The 17,054-nt window shown below is 42.6% G+C and overlaps 1 protein-coding gene across 1 annotated transcript; it reads right to left on the minus strand.

Annotated features, from left to right (window-relative positions):
- Positions 1–309: 309 nt before the first annotated feature.
- On the minus strand, positions 310–8,554 carry TAC1 (tachykinin precursor 1). The gene is made up of 6 exons (XM_075557602.1): positions 8,432–8,554; positions 7,033–7,129; positions 6,597–6,641; positions 6,112–6,135; positions 4,422–4,475; positions 310–359 (listed from the first exon to the last, which is right to left on the minus strand). The coding sequence occupies exons 1-6, from the start codon at positions 8,552–8,554 to the stop codon at positions 310–312; spliced, it is 393 nt and encodes a 130-aa protein (XP_075413717.1).
- Positions 8,555–17,054: the final 8,500 nt, after the last annotated feature.

A 17,054-nucleotide genomic window follows, 5' to 3' on the forward strand; every position in this document is an offset into this window, starting at 1 on the left:
CTGCTTCAAAAGAAACCCCAACAAAACAGGAATGGTTTCTTCCTTGAGAGATTATATCATTGACAGGCTTTATGATTTTATTGTTTACTGTGCTTTGTGGAGAAATTACCACTGATTTCTAGCTCAAAAGTCATCACATTAGAACCAGAACACATTTGTACAACACATATTGGCACAATATGAAAAATAAACACTTTCTGAGTTTTCAACTCAAATAATAGTTATTATTAAATAAATATTTAATTTTCTCATTTTACCTTTCACTGGCCATTGGCACAAATCAAGCCCAGTGTATAATATGTTAGGGAGTTATTTACGTCTTCGTTCATAATTCTGCATCGCGCTCCTTTCGAAAGCTGCTGGAAACAGAGAGGGTCAAGTTTTTTGTTGTTTGTTAAGAGAAGGCACTAAATTACACAAATAAAGACAAAGGCATATCTAACTCATAATGACTTCCCCCTCTGTAAATGGTTTTCTAAGAGGTTTATCTTCCAATCCCGTCTCCGTCTCCATCCTGACTGGAAGTGCCCTAACCACAGAGCCTGCTACTTTGATTCGCTCTCATACCCCGAGTGGCCTAAATGCTTATTTCCATAACTGAGCACCACGCTGATGCTCACCCAGCAGCTTTCTCAAGCGGGCAGACACCCACAGTGAACGAGGGAAAGGATGATGCCAGTGTAACCCGGGAGAGCAGTAGGGCGAACACAAACTGGGGGGTTTTTACTTTAGGATGGGGTTCACCAGCGGCAGGCCATGATCAAACCTAGCCCCCTGGGCTGTGGAAATACATTTTATCAGCACACGACAACCTCCCTTTCCCACCTGCTGCCTATGACTGCTTTGGTGTTAAAAGAGCAGATCTGAGTCGTTGCCACAGACACTGCCACGTCCAGAAAGGCTAAAATAGTTACTATCTTTACGGAGGAAAGCTTGCTGGTCCTGTTCTAGGGCCCCTGCTGGTGGAACGGTATCGTCTTTCTCATTTGGGGTCGCCCGAGGTGAACTGGTCTGGGGCTAAAGAGAGCCTCATTCTCTCTGCAACGGAGTCAAGGCGGAATCTTCTGTCTTAGAGATCAGACCAGAACTGTCCGTCGGGTTTCCCAAGATCGTCATCTTTACCGGAACAGATGGCCACTTCCTGTCTTCCTGGGGAGCGGCCGGTGGGGCTGAACCACTGCCCTTTCAGTTGTTAGCAGAGGGCTTAACAATTTCACGAGCAGGGTTTCTCGATGCCTGCCTTGAAAAACCCATTAGCTGACCAGGTCCTTGCAACTCTTAGAAAGCCTCTATGACACAGTAGAACTGCTTCACAGAAGCCACTGCCGCATCTTTTCCCCATGGAAAGGCTGGTGGGTTCAAACGACCGACCTTTTGATTAGCAGGTGAGCCCTCTAACGACTGCTCTATGATGGCGCCTTCACCGTCTCCTTTTTCATTCTCTCTTACTCAAACTCACTGCCATAAGTTGATTCAGATTCACAGTGACCCTGGAGGACAGGGTAGGACTGCCCTTGTGGGTCTCGGAGACTGTAAATCTTTGCGGGAGTAGAAAGCCTCCTCTTTCTCCAGAGGAGCTGCAGAGAGTTTCAAAATCCGACCTTGAGGTTAGCAGCCCAACATGTAACAACAACTCTACCAGGGCTCCTCATTTTCTATAGGCAGGTCAACTGTGCCTTACAAACAACATAGTTGAACTTACCGCCCCAGACCTTTATGGCCAGAAAACTTACTCACTGATCACAAAGGTGCTTAACACATAATTATCAGCTAACTTCAGTACTTGGCTATCTGAGCAAAAAAAGGTGCCAAATTATATTTTATCATGAACAATTTCTTTGGAGTCTGTAACCACAGAAGGGAAAGGATCAGAGGTTATGGCCAAATATCTAAGGAAAATCACCTTGCCTATCACGTTATATATTTAGATATACAGCACAGTGAGACGACTATGCTTTTTAAAACTCCGGATGCCCTGTATAAAAGCCAGATTAGTGACTTAGCTGGGACATAACATGCTTTTGAATGGAAGAAGTTCTTGCTTGGGCCTTGACCCCTCTGAAGCCATAAGTAAAATTTTTTGGTGAGTCCTAGCAGATGAAGGCTTCCTTGGAAGGAGGGATTTTAGATTTCTTCAGGCTGTTAAAGGGGTACCAAAAAAGCCAACAACAGAGCCAGACTTTATGATAACCATGGCTCAGCTGCATATGTGAAATGATTCCTGCTGGACTCTAGATTGTGCTTGTCACCCACTTTCTTCTTTTATATTTCCTGAACTAAAACGAGGCAACAAATGTTTAATCATAAATGGATTTAGGATTCATTATTATACTTCTATTTATTATTAGCTATAATTATGTATTCAATTACATTAATAGCATGTGATCCTTCCTAAATTTCACATTATATTATTTATAAAGTTAAGTATGTTCTAAAGTCTGAATCAAACTGAAAATGGTTGATGATTCATATGATTACCCAGAAGGCCATAGTTATGTAAGGGCTAACGTCTACTTCCACTACAAATAAACACCAGCGTGTTTTAAATTTGCATTCCATTTCCAAAAGCTAGAAGAGAGTATGTGTTGGTAAAAACATTTCCAAGTTTTTGGAAAAACTGATAACTTCTATAAAATTTAAATCTGAGCAGTCCCAAAACTACTGTTAAATATGGAAAAAGATAGTATCTAAATTTAGAAAGAAGGGAAGCAATGTAAATAACGAGATGCATCATTTTTGCAATCAGTTCCAGATAACTATTAATTAAGCTGGCATATTTCAGTTATAGATTTTGAGGAACCAGGGATCTTTTATATGAGTAAGACAGCTGTTCATTGCTTTCTAATTAATGAGATGGTTATTATTTGAATCTATATTCACTGAAGGTAGAATAAAGAAAAATCCAATTGCTAAGAGTTTTTCAATTCAAATGCGTTTAACAAAAAGTCAGTATAAAAATACTGTATCTTTGAATAAAAGAAAGCACATAATCATCTAAGGCTAACATTGAAGGTATTTAAAATCCAGCAAGTCACCTAGGAATTGACTGAAGCAGTGCCGACACAATGCTGTATCAGGGAATGACAATCCAATTATCATACATCATTGACTTAATTTTAAAAGGCTAAATAATAATAATAAAAGGCCAATTATTATAAAAATACGTAAAAGACTGTGTGATCAGTTAGCTTTTCTTTTCATTAATAATCTTTACTGGGAAAAGTGAGGAATCTCTTGAATGGTAAATATATATTTTAAATTTCTTAATGTCTTTCTCTGGTCGTTCCTTTTACTTGGAGATTATTTTGTTATAATTACAGCAAAACCAAGAAGCTTGGCAAATAATGTCGTCTCCCCAGTGTTTCCCAAATTATCAAGCTCTGTTTTGGAAAGCTATAGCAATTCAACATCTGGATTGTCTCAATTCTTCACTGTATTTTTACATATTACATTTGGGTTCTCCAGTCCACTATTTAGTATATGTGATGTTTCCTATTATAAAATTATATCCTCTGCATTTCTCTTGACCAAGGAAAAACACTTGAGACGTCCGGTTTACAATTAAAATCAATTTTTGCATTTTAGAATGTAGCAAGTGTTCAGAAGAGAATTGAAGGATGCTCTATGAAAAAGATACAGGGACCGCTTAATCTTAAAACCATATGATGACTAAGGTAAGAAATAAAGATGTGTAGATATGCTCAGATGCATGTGCATTTACATAGAAATTGGCAACTAAAAAGTAGAATAGGAAAGATGCAGCCTTCATATCAATTGAAAGAACGATTGAGAATGAAAATGGGTTACGAGGGGGAGGGCTGTGACATCCTTCTCTCTAAAAGTTTCATAACCAAAAATCATTTTTAGCACTCTTGGATGACTTGATCATGTACCCATTTAAATGCCCTAGAACGGAGGAACACTTTACTCTCCACCATCCATTAGAACATTTAGAATTTGAGCTTCTATACCTCTCTTCATGTAAATGGATATTGATTTATTTGTCATGTATTTGTTGGAAGACTGCCAGATACGATATCTTGCAAACTTACAAAGTAAGTTGGTAATAAGTGCAGACTAGTCTAATTTTTTAATACACCCTCTCTCTTTAAATTTAGTAAGGGTGAGTTTGACTTACTTAACAGATCTAAGGCAAAGACTAGCCCAAAGATTCAGGTTAGGTAATGGTGAAATGGGGCAGCACCTGTTTGAGAAAGATAGATGGACAGTGTGGTGATATTATGGTTTAACCACCTATATATCTATTTTTGGCTAGAAGTATTGAAATCAGGTTTTCACTACTGTAAATATTCATGGATAATTATTCTTCCTTTTTTAATACCTGAAAACTATGCCTTAGAAAGAAAGTAATAGAAGTATATTTAAGATATTTTTTATTTTCCACCATGATTTATACATACCAGCATTTAAAGCTCTTTTGCCCATTAGTCCAACAAAGGGGTCTGTTTTATACCCTGGAAAATACATTTAGGGGTATTTTAATATGTATGTCTTTGAGGAAAAAAAACTGTTATAATTTGTACAAGAAAAAGAAAACTTCCAAATATATGCCTATATTGTACATATATAGTTCAAGCTTTGTGAGCCTGAAGAACGGCCCTGCTTTGAAGTCAGTCTTATAAATGACAGTAAGACACTATAAGGAAAACACTTTGCTCAGCTCCACGTAAAATATTAGCACATATTCTTCATTCATATGATATATGTGTCTGTCATAGAAAGCGTAAAATATTTTTGCTATTTAAGCTGGTATTAATTTTGAGTCTACATTGTGATAGAACAGTATCTAATAATTTCCTTAACTTACTAAATATGTTGTATTTTTAAGCAAATAAATCTTAGTTGAACCAAATACTTACACTGGATGACTCTAAAGTTCTAAAATTTCATCCTTCTATTTTACCAGATTTTTAAAATAAGTCGTTTGGGAAGATGCTTTAGTTTTAATGTTCACAGAGCATACTTATTTTCCTTGTGTAGAATTTACTGTATATCATTTCCTTGAAAGTCAAATTCTTCAAAAGTCAATGTGAATAAGTCTTACTTATTTTAAAGGTGAAGTCATTTGGAACAGTTTATGTTACCTCGAGTGAGACACTTTATCTTGTTTTATACGACACGTACTGAGACTAAGGTGGCTACCCTAATGTGGCCTTTCTCCCAGCCAGTGAGCCACGGTTCGAGATAGGGCGAGTGAGTGGACGATATGATGAAGCGTTCTTGGGGTTTCTTGGAAACTCTGGTTCCATTAACCGGGGAACTGCAATCTAATGACCTTCAAGGACCACAATTTTGCCATCTTCGCAGCCCTAAATTATGTTTTACTGTGCATGGATAGATTAAGATTTCCCCTGCAGGTACGGGATTGAAAAACTGCATCTGTTTATCTTTAGTGTTGTTTCTTTCCTCAAATATTCACCTATTCTACTTAATTGATGGCTGTATCACTGTAAATGATTTCATTATAGGATCCCAACCAAATATTTAAATGACCTAGAACATGAGTGTAAACACTTTGTTGTTGTTATTGTTGCAATGAGGTATATAGCTGTCTATTGAATTTTACCTTCTAAGATTGATATTCTTATTTAACACTAATAATCTATAGGGTTTAAGGAGTTATTGCTAGCATCTAAAAGCAATAAAACAGCAACAAATATTTATTCTCTCATAGCTACTGTGGATCAAGAATTCAACAGCAGCTTAATCAGGACTTAGTTGTTTTTTTTTAAACATAGACATCATTTTGAGAAATACCGTATGCCTAAACAATAGGGTTTTAAACAAAATAATCATGTTCTGAATATAACATGTCTCCTCCATTCTTATATTTTCTCATTTAGAAATAACTCACTGCCATTGTGCCTATTTCCACTCATACTAAACCTATGGGATTTGGTGGAATTGCCCCTATGGATGTCTGGCTAGTGGATTCAAACTGCAGACCAATGCATTATTCACTACCCTAGCAGGGCTCCTTAATTGAAAACACCAAAACCCAAATTATGGCAGAAAGTAAAGGTGTTACATCAAGTAGAATTCAATCTATGTTACATTTGCATTTGATTAATGTAAAAGCTGTGAACTTACTTTTATGAGAAACTTGGCCACGTCCTAGAAGAAAGAAAGACAAAATTAGCACTCACATGGAGATTTGTTTTGAGGAAGCTACATTGCGTCTCTACAGAATTCTAAAATAAATTTATTTTTGAGATATATGATGTTTTCTTTTCACACACCATGCTGATAAATGTAAATGCTAATCAAGTTATTAATATAATCTAAATATTTTAACAAACTAAAGGAATACTTAAGTGCTTTCAATGACCCGTAGATTCAAAGGCAGCTCTGAGTGGCTCTCAGAACTGTCTAGCTGATTATACAGTTGTCCTGTATTACAGAAACACATCCCCACTGCCAGCCACCCACCCACTGAGCCCTAGGAGACTTAGGTAAGCTGTCTCTTTATTAAACAGGTATAGTCAAGATCTTGTATTTCAGCCTATGAAGTATTTCTGTCACTTTTCTAGATGTGCATACACGATAATAAAATACAGAGGGGAAGGAATGTTTACCATAAAGCGCTTTTAACAGGGCCACTTGGTTTTCAAGTGAAGTATCTGACAAGAGATGAATTGACATTAACTATTTACACATTCCACTGACTGCTACCCTGAGTGCCAGTGAGCACCACTGTTCTCTAGCACCATGTCTGGTCTAACCTCGGGCATGCTCTAACACCAGCTGGGAGTTGTCATGCATTTAGAGTGCCACCCGTCGTCCCCTGCTTTGTCTGGCTGGGATCTTGGCCTGAGAAAACGTTTGTGGAGACGGAATCCTCTGCCCCTGTCCTAAACGGGCGTACCCTGCCCTCCCTCCGTGAGCACGCGCGTGCTAGATGGGGAGTTTTGTGGACATCTCTGCCCCAGGGCAGAGCGCTTGAGACTGCAGGAGGGGGATCGCAGGCGGGGCGCGTTGCCCAGAGATCAAGGGGACAGTTGCCAGTCTCACCAACATCCCGCTTGCCCATTAATCCGAAGAACTGCTGGGGCTTGGGTCTCCGAGCGATTCTCTGCAGAAGGTGCTCAAACCGTTCAGGCAGCTCCTCCTAGGGGACACGTGCGCGTGTAAACCGGCGTGTAAGCAACCCGCGGGGCACGTGGCAACCAAGTCATTCTTGTGGTGTGCTCCCTGCCCTGCGAGCCCGCGGCCCTGGGTGGGGACGGCCCCGCTGAGGTGTGATCCTGGTGGGCTCAGAGCTGCAGAAGTGGGTTTCCCACCCTGGGATTCCCAGCTCAGGCTCTCAGGCCATCAGGGAGAGGGAGCATGCGACAGAACAGTGGAAGTGGCACGGTGAGGGTGTCCTATAAAGCTTTGTTGCTTCCAACCCTTTCATCCCACACGGCCCCTCCTCTCTCTATCCCTCATTGCAACTCTTGTCCAGGGCCACCTCTCCAAAGCCTTGTCCTTCCACTTTGCAAATTGGCAGGAGGCACTGCGTCGTCGTTGTCTCCTGCTCCCCCCCACCCTCCAGAGCTTTCCTCCCAGCGGGAGACCATGCGCCAGGCTAGGTGGCTTTGCCTAATTTCTAGCATCTCTTTGATGAGGACCACTTTCGTGTGTGTGTGTGTGTGTGTGTGTGTGTGTGTTGTGGGCTGGTAGCAACAAAGATTTACAGGTCACCTGCAACTTGCCTTGCTCAAAAGCATGCTCCCTCTTCCCTGAAGGCCTGGGAGCCCGAAAGCAAACAACGTGAAACGTGGAGCTGCGGTCATTCTCAGGTGCATAGATACATGTTAAAGCAGGAGCTAATTTAGTACCCACTGGTGGCTCCGTGGTTAAAGCGATGGGATGCTAACTGGAACCAACCAGTTGCTCTGGAGAGAGAGACTCGGCAGCCTCCAGATACTTGTAGATATGTGAACACACACACACACACACACACACACACACGAATCCTAGGGGGCAGGTCTACCTTGCCCAATAGGGTGGCTATAATTCCGAATGGGCTCCACAGCATTGGTTTGGGTGCTTTGGCGATGAGTCTGCCCGCTGCTTCTGCCCCTGCCCCTGCCCCACGCCCCGAGCCCCGTCTGTTGTCCCTTCCCTAACGGCCAAGGTGCAGTTCGCCCACAGCCCCCCAAATCTGGAGGGCACCCAGCTCTGAGCCTGCGAGGCCTCCCGCGCTCATTGGGGCGGGCATCTTTTCTCCAGGGAGGTGCTGATGGTGAGGCAGGCAAGTTGAGTCTGCCTGCAGTCCATACGGGAACAGCACCCCTTTACCTGCCCCCCTTTACCTGCCTCCAGGCGCCTCCCTGCAGAGTGCCCCATAGTTGTGGGTATTCCCAGCTCTAATTAGCGACAGGGAGTGACAGCTCTGGAGCCGAGGACCAAAGGGACTGGGTCTTACCTTGATCTGGTCGCTGTCGGACCAATCGTTCCAATAATTCAGTTCATCGTTGGCTTCGATTTCTCTTGCAAACAGTTGAGTGGAGATGAGGAAAAAGGCTGCTAAGGCCACGAGGATTTTCATGTTGGATTTCTGGGAAGTAAAGGAGAAGAGAGCCAAGGCGGGAAGTGGGGCGAGGAGACCCAAGGAGAGAGAGAAATAGAGATAAGAGAGAAATAGAGATGAGAGAGAGAGAGAGAGAGAGAGAGAGAGAGAGAGAGAGAGAGAGAGAGAGAGAGAGAGAGAGAGAGAGAGAGAGAGAGAGAGAGAGAGAGAGAGAGAGAGAGAGAGATTAACAATGAATATGAAAAGATTAAAAGGCTGCTCAACAGCTGGGGCCGCAGAATGGTCGGCTCCACAACTGATGGAACAAAGCGCATCAAGCCCTACGGCCCCGTTCCCCGCGGCGCTCTCGCTCAGAGACCCGTCCCGCGCGCTCGGCTTGGAACGCGAACTTCCAAACCTCCCGCGCACCCGGCGGCCCGGCCGGTGAAGACAAAGGGAGCGCCGGCAGCCGGGACGCCGGGCTCGCCGCTCCGCTCGGGCTCGGTGCCCCTCGCCCCCCGCCCCCTGGAGCGCCGGCGCCGGGGAGCCCGGGCACCAGGCCGGCCGCGGGGCGCACACTCACGGCGGCGGCGGGCCGGCCGGCGGGTCCTCTGCGTCTGCGCGTCGGGGCAGCGGCGGCGGGCTGCAGGTGCGGGCGCTCTCCTTCGCCTGTCCCGCGGCGCGCGCTATTTATCCGCGGCTGGCAGCGCCTCGCGGCCCACGTGACCCGCTCCCCACGCGACTTTCTGCTCAGTATTGCATTAGCCGCCTCCTCTCTTTCCTCTAGCGCCCCAGCGAGTTTCCGAGCCGGCAACCCGTCAGCACCTGTAACATCTGCACCCAATTGGGTTTGAAATGACGCAGTTCTTGGGAAATCGTGGGCTCGCCATCCAATCCCGAGCAGCCAGTCTCCGGCCCGCGCGCCTGCAGACCAGGCTTCCATGACACCTGAGCTTACTCATCACAACTGGGCAGTGACTCAGTCCTTGGACTTGGACAACTTTTCCGTCCCCCTCCCTGGCGTCAGGACACACGGTATTTTAAAGGATGACCGAACGAACAACCGCAGGTATCTTAATACCTTGACCTCTGGAAATCAGCCTAAGTCAGGAATACCTCAATTGAGAGAAAAGCAGCCTTTTTAATTTCCGGTTGCCATCTGCAGTGCCCCATGGGTTTCCGAGGTACGCTCCTGTCTTTCTGAAACCCCGAGCGTCCCTGCCCTGTCAGCTAGAGGGCTGGTGGTTTCAGCATTGCAAACAGATACCCAGTCCCGTAATATTTCAGACGGTGGAACCCGATTCATTTGATCGTTTTGTTGAAAGGGGCTTTTAAACACGGTTTTCACACAGAACTTTTCTTATCCTGCTGTTCTGGTGTGTCCTTTCCCCAAGTGGTCTGTTGTTTCTTCCCTTCCACCTCCAGGGCTGCGGGTTGCTCTGCTGTCCTTTCTCGCCACATGTCGATCAGGAACCCAGCAAGATAATGCACAGGGTCCTTACTGGCTCTCACAAATCATTCACTGATTGCTCTGTAACGTAAGCGCAGTAAGGATGCTAATCCGCCCAGGAAGCATCCAGAGCATGAAACCAATAGACCGGTAACAGGACAGAAAACAGCCTTTCAGGAGCCCCGTTTGTTTTGTAGACACCTTTCTTTCACCCTGAATGGATAAAATGATGCCATTTCTTGACTGTCGTCCTTTTCTCTCATTCTACATTTGAAATAAATATGTACTTACATAATCTCTTTATATAAATTATATTTTTATATTATGTTTTCAGCTAAACATGCTATTTTCCCAGTTAACTCTGATTTTTTTATTATAGTGCATAAAGGAAATGTTTTTTTTGGAAGGTGGAGTAATCAGTGATTCCCCCCACCCCCTGCCTCTAATGCTTCCTATTCTTTTGTAAGTAACCTTGCAGTTTGAAATTTTCATTCATCTCTCTCCTCCTTTTGCCTAGCGTGGCAGGTTGAGGTATTTATGATTCTGGTTTTCAAACATTGTATATGGAAAACCGCAAACATACACAAGAGAGAGGGACCAGCCAGCTGAAACAGCCTCTAAGTTTCACTTACCAGTGTCTAGTTGATTCTGAATCATGTCCACCAGTTCCACCTAACTCTCTCCACTCTGATGATTTTGGAAGAGATCTTAGACATCACATCATTTGATCTGTAAATAGTTCATGTCCTTCTACAAGGTAAGACATTATTTTTAAAAAGGAAAACTTCATGCCTCTATCCTAAGATAATGTAGAGTGATTTCTTATTACTGTACGTAGGTGCCATGAAGGCCATGTAGAGTCATAGCATCCCCATGTACTACAATGTTTACTCCATATCCTGGTGGAGTAGTGTTTATGCATTGTGCTGCTAACCACAAGGTCAGCAGTTCGAATCCACCAGCTGGTCCTCAGGAAACAGATGAGGCTTTCTACTCCAACAAAGAATTAAAGTCTCAGAAACCCACAGGGGCTATTAAGTGCCCTACACTATAAGGTCTCTAGGAGTCAGAATCAACTTGGTTGCAGTGAGTCTGGTTTTGAGTTTGCTACTAATCAGAAAGTCAGTGGTTTAAACTCACCCAACCACTCAGAAGGAGAAAGACCTGCCAACCTACTCTGCTCAAGTTTACAACCTGGAGTGGCAAGTCTAGTCTGCCACATGGGGCCGCTGGAAGTAGAAGATAAACTGGTGACCCTCAACCACCACAACAGCAACTATCGTTTTCCCGTCCTTTTTCTGTCTCTTGTCTATTGATGACATAGGCCATTGGCCAGTAGAATGTTTCACACTAGAGAGTTGGCTGATGGCTTTACCATGGTCTCTTTTAATATATCCTTCTGCCAGCACTAGTTCCAGGACATTGGTTGACATCCTTAGAATATTGATCAGCGTTAGGGACATGCTGATTGTGCCTCCCTTTGAGATGTTGGCCACCACTGATGAGCATTTTCTGGCTCCATTTATTCATTGTTGTGCACCATCAACTCATTTCAAACCACAGCCACCGCTATGTCATACTAGACCAGCGGTTCTCAACCTGTGGGTCATGACCCCCTTGGGGGCCAAACAACCCTTTCACAGGGGTCGCCTGATACATAACAGTAGCAAAATTACAGTTATGAATGGCAACAAAAATAATTTTATGGTTGGGGGTGCCACCACAACATGAGGAACTGTATGTGTTAAAGGGCCGCGGCATGAGGAAGGTCGAGAACCACTGTACTAGATGGTTTCAAAGGGTTTCCAAGGCTATAAATCTATATCCTAGGTGTGCAAATTTATTTGACTTACTGCCCTTTTTCAGAAAAACAAAATTACACAGTGGCCCCTGGCAATGAAAAACGTTCATCCTTGAGCCCATGATTCAGAATAAATTATAGGTGTCTGCTTTTTCAGTTCCCTGAATCATTCCAGTGCCCAACTCCAGGGGGCGATATTTCATGTTGGGAAGCACTGCTCTATAGAGGAGCCTTGGTGGGGTAGTGGTTGCAGGTTCGCAGGAGAAAGACTGGGCTTTCTACTCTGTAAATTGTGAGTCCCAGAAACCCACACGGGCCTGTGTGAGTCAGCATTGACTCAATGGCAGTGAGTTGGTTTTTGGTTTTATACAGACAGAAACAGACCGGCACACCTTTTACCTCCTATGGAGCTACTTCCGAATTTAGAGGACAGATCTTTCTGTGAGTTGCCAAGAGCTTAACCAAGCCTGCTGGCATTGGCTTGATTGTGACTCACAGTAACTTCAGGTCGGACCTCAAAAGCTGTACATCTTCACTGGAGCAGATGGCCCCATTCTTTCTACCAAAGAGCAGTGGGTGGTTTTGAACTTCTGACTTGGCAGGTTAACAACCCTCTGCCAGGCCACAATTCCATTCTGATTTTATCAGTTAGCTAGAACTGAAAGAATTTTTTCCCCCAAATTGCCCTGTTCAGTGACATTTCTAATTGATTCTTGTTTTTGGTATGCTCCCAGTAGGCTTGGATACCTTCCTATGTTTGGATATGATACGATGTTCCAGGTCTCAGTTTTGTGTTTCCTGCTTCAGTCTTGGGATTTGACATCAACCAACCTTGGTCTCCTTTAAGTAAGAAATGATGGTCAGAGCTTACTATTTGGGCATTACAGGTGCACAGTGTTCCTGAGTAGTTCTTCACGGTTTCAATTCATTGGTTCAGTGGATTATTATTGTTGTGTACCCTGTATTATGACCCCATGTGACAGAACAAAAGTATCCCATTGTTTCCGGGGCTGTCATTTTCATGGGAGTGCCTCAAAAGGTCTTTTCTCCTATGGAGCTACTGGCCCTTCTGCTTCACAGTGGGACTCCTCACCATATTCCCACCAGGACCAACTGCTTCCAACTTATAGAGTTGTGAGTGTGTGTTTGGGGGGGGGGGTGCGTGCACACGCATGCACACACAGGGGGATAGAGAGAATAAAAACCATGAATTTATACCATCATGGTTTATTCAAATTTAGGCTATTAGAGTGTTTACTTAATTAACTTCATAGGTCTTACATCTTTCTTTCATATAAAAAGATCCCAATTCTTAATGACATCAGTTTACCCATTTATTCTACCCAAATATACAATACAAATGGGCCAACAACAGGGTGCTGGTTGTGGTGGTGGGGGGGCCATCAAGCCAGTTCTGACGCATGGTGACCCTCTGCACAAGAGCAGCAAACACCGTCCAGTCCCGACACGAGTTCTCATGTTTGAGTGCCACGCTGCAGCCTCTGTGCCAATCTGTCTTATCGAGGGTCTTCCTCCTTCTGCCCTCCACCCCACCAAGCACGGTACTCTTTTCCATGGACTGGTCTCTCCTGATAGCATGTCCACAGTATGGGAGACAGACTTGCCCTCCTAACTTCTAAGGCGCATTCTGCTGTACTTCTTCTAAAACAGTGTGTTCATCCTTTTGCCACTCCATGCTATTTTCAGTATTTTCCCACCAGCACTATAATCCAAATGCATAGATTTTTCTCTGCTCTTCCTTATTCAATGTCCAAATAGAGTAAGTTTTATTTTCAAGTCTTCATATCTTTAGAGTATATCACACTGAATCTGTTCAGTCAAATAATGAGATTTAAAGTTACTGTAAAGGCTCTTTGGATCGCTATGTTGAAACTCATATAAGGATATTTTTCACTGTGTTCTTGAATTTTAGGGATTACTCATTGACTTTAATTTGAAATTATGTAGAATTATAGTTCCAAACTCAAATATTCAGAACAATATATTTCAAAGAAGTGTGGTTTTCCTCCCTATCCCCCCTCCTTCTAATCGCCATTTTATATTAGGTACTATTTGCCTTATTTTTCCATTGTTATTATTGTTGCTGCTATTTTCATATAAAAGAAGTATATATTCATATTCCCCTGAACCTTGTAGGAGTCCAAGGAAAATGGGAAACTTTACATAATCTTTTGTTGGACTTAGTTGCTCAGATAACATATACTATTTAATAATTTCTTCCCTAGAGTTAGATCGATATATTTGTTTATAGGCTGTGTGTAAAATATACCTCAGTGAGCAAAAAAGGAGCAGTTTTATATTATTGAAAAATAAGCATAAAGTAGACGAAAATTGATCATATATACCACATTTCCCACTTTTTCCATGCCTTTCATTAATTGACAAGGTGGGTCCTAGTAACAAACATGCACTTCCTGACAGTCACTCCTGGAACATTGCAGAGTTGGGGATGCTTATATTAGTTAATGGCTATTTTATTGTTGAGAATATAAAATTTGTGGACTATTCATTTAGTAAAGGAGGAAAATATAAACAAATTAAGTAGTTCATAAATCATTAAAATTTTTTTGGAGATTAGACTTTTAATATAAAAGACTACAAAGAAAACACTGTACTTTTTATTACAACCCCCCAAAAACTATTATATACAGATTACAATTTTTATAAAGAAACCGAAACCACACTATTGTTTTTGTAAAATAAGGCATACTCTTTATTTTAAAAGGCAAGCAATGAAGAAAAGTGTGATTTAAAAATTTCAGAAACTATCTCAAATCAGAAATTGCCACCATTAAAATTAAATGAACATAGTTGTGAACATTTTTGTATATGTACGAAAAAAACCCTTACTGTCATCGAGCCTATGCTGGCTTATAGCGACCATCTCAAGACCCCTTTGAGTTTTTGAAACTAATTCTTTTTTTTTTGCAATTTAAAACTTTTTGAGGGGATCATTTTATTGAGGGCTCTGACAATTATTATTACAGTCCATACATCAATTGTGTCAGACGTATTTGTACGTATGTTGACACCATTCTTTTCTAGACACTTTCTTTTTTTAAAATAGTTTTATTGGGGCTCATACCACTCTTATGATAATCCATACATACATTAATTGTGTAAATCACATCTGTACATTAATTGCCCTCATCATTCTCAAAACATTTGCTTTCCACTTAAGCCCTTGGCTTCAGGTCCTCATCTTTTCCCCTCCCTCCCTCCCAGCTCCCTTCTCCATCATGAGCCCTTGATAATTTATAAATTATTATTTTGCCATATCTTGCCCTGTCCAACATCTCCCTTCACCCACTTTTCTGTTGTCTGTCCCCCAGGGAGGAGGTCACATGTAGATCCTTGTAATCTGTTCCCTCCTTCCAACCCACTCACCCTCTACCCTCCAAGTATCGTCACTCACACCGCTGGTCCGGAAGGGATCCTCTGCCCCAGATTCCCTGTGTTTCCACTTCCTATCTGTACCAGTGTACATCCTCTGGTCTAGGCAGACTTGCAAGGTAGAATTTGGATCATGACAGTGGGGTGGGTGGGGGGGTGAGGGGTGGAGGGGAGGAAGCATTTAGGAACTAGAGGAAAGTTGTATTTTTCATCGGTGCTACATCACACCTTAACTGGCTCATCTCCTCCCCTAGACTCCTCTGCAAGGGGATCTCCAGTGGCCGACAAATGGACTTTACTGGAGTAGAGATCCCCATCTCCCTGCCCTTCCCCACCCCCCAGCAGCTGGTGGTTTGGAACTGCTGACTTTGCTGATCAATGTCCAACTCATAACCACAATGCCACTAGGGTTCCTTTGTGTGTGTATGTATGTATATGTATATATGTATTTATATATATACTTTGTAGATGTACTATACATAATAAATCAATAGATAAATAAAAGGTATGAAAGTGACATGTGAAATAGGAAAGTATTTGTAATGAAAAGTAATGGATTATATTTTATTTAACCTAAAGAAAAGAAAATTAAAACCAAAGGGGAGCTAAAGGGAATATTGATCTTCAAGTATTTGGTCATCACAAGACTTTTTCACATTAAAGAACCTCCTAATGTTAAGAAACAAAGTTTACAGATAAACATTAGGAGGCTGGAATGCGATTAATTTAAAAATACATACTTATTAATTCCCTACTTTGAAAAGCAAGGACATAACATTCTTATGCTCCCCGCTCCTACCTTGCAATTTTCTCTTTAAAAAGATTTTATTGTGAATTAAGTGAAGGTTTTCAGAGCAGATCCATGATTTTACATTTAATTACTGTCATGAGCGGTGTGATCAATAATTACTTAACGCTCTTTGACATTTTTGAATGCTCCGTTTATTCACTGCAAACACACGTCAAACAATCTAATGATCCTAATGTTAACTTATACTATAATATCACTTCAAACAAATATCAGAAACAGGGGCAACACACTACATTATGATTCCAGCATCATAGTCCCAACAAGCATTGCCTTCATCAGTGTGCTCACCCCGGGGAGAGCTGGAGAGAGCAGGAGTTGGTGTCTCCTTCGTTCCTAGCTCTCTGAAAGTCAGTGTCTCTATCCGGGTTTATATAGTCAGTTCAGCTGGCTCCTTGACATCATTCTGGTCTTATCGGGGTCCTCCAGACTTTCTGGGTGGCTCTTCACGCAGTTGGTTCTTGGCAGAGGTTCAACTTTCCAGTTAGGCCTCAATGTCGCACTTTATTTCTTCTCCAAAATGGAGTTTCTTGTGTTTGTTTCCTGTAAGATAGTTCAACGTCTTGCAAGGAAGTTCTATAATGCTCTCATCAATAACGCATGTACATCTTGCTTCAAGTCCTCCATTGCAATCCTTTCAATGTACCATCGTGTATCCCGCTTCTCCCCATTCTTCGCGTTTCTACTCCTCCTTGTTTCCCAATCACCTGAACTTGGAGATTGATGGTAAGCGGTGGATTATTTTGTGACCGGCGTGTGTTCAGTTCCAGTTCTGAGGGTGGAGAAGGCTCATAGTCTCAGGACTCTACCTGTGTCTTTCTGACCACTAAGCTTGGTTTTTTGGGTGATTTTGAGTTTTGTTTTGTAATTTCTCCCGTTCTCCCTAGCAGCTTCTCGTGTGATTCCCTGCCGAGCACATGCTAGTGTTAGTTGGGCACCATCTGGTTCTTCAGGTCTCAGGGGGGTGGAGACGGGTGTTTGCGTGGGCTGTAGTCCTCTAAGTAATTGTCTCCATCTGTCTTCCCCTCTTCATCCCTCTTCTCTCTTCTGATAAAGAAAGATCAAG

This window comes from Tenrec ecaudatus, chromosome 9 (genome assembly GCF_050624435.1).
Source record: "Tenrec ecaudatus isolate mTenEca1 chromosome 9, mTenEca1.hap1, whole genome shotgun sequence".
NCBI classification, from domain to species: Eukaryota; Metazoa; Chordata; class Mammalia; order Afrosoricida; family Tenrecidae; genus Tenrec; species Tenrec ecaudatus.

Excerpts from the sequence above, each read along its gene's own strand:
- TAC1 (XM_075557602.1), bottom strand. The coding sequence starts at position 8,554 with ATGAAAATCCTCGTGGCCTTAGCAGCCTTTTTCCTCATCTCCACTCAA. Across the intron at positions 6,642-7,032 it reads AATGGGCAAGCGGGATGTTG|ATACTTCACTTGAAAACCAA; the intron begins GTGAGACTGGCA and ends ATCTCTTGTCAG. Across the intron at positions 360-4,421 it reads CAAAAGAGCTTTAAATGCTG|CAGCTTTCGAAAGGAGCGCG; the intron begins GTATGTATAAAT and ends CTCTGTTTCCAG.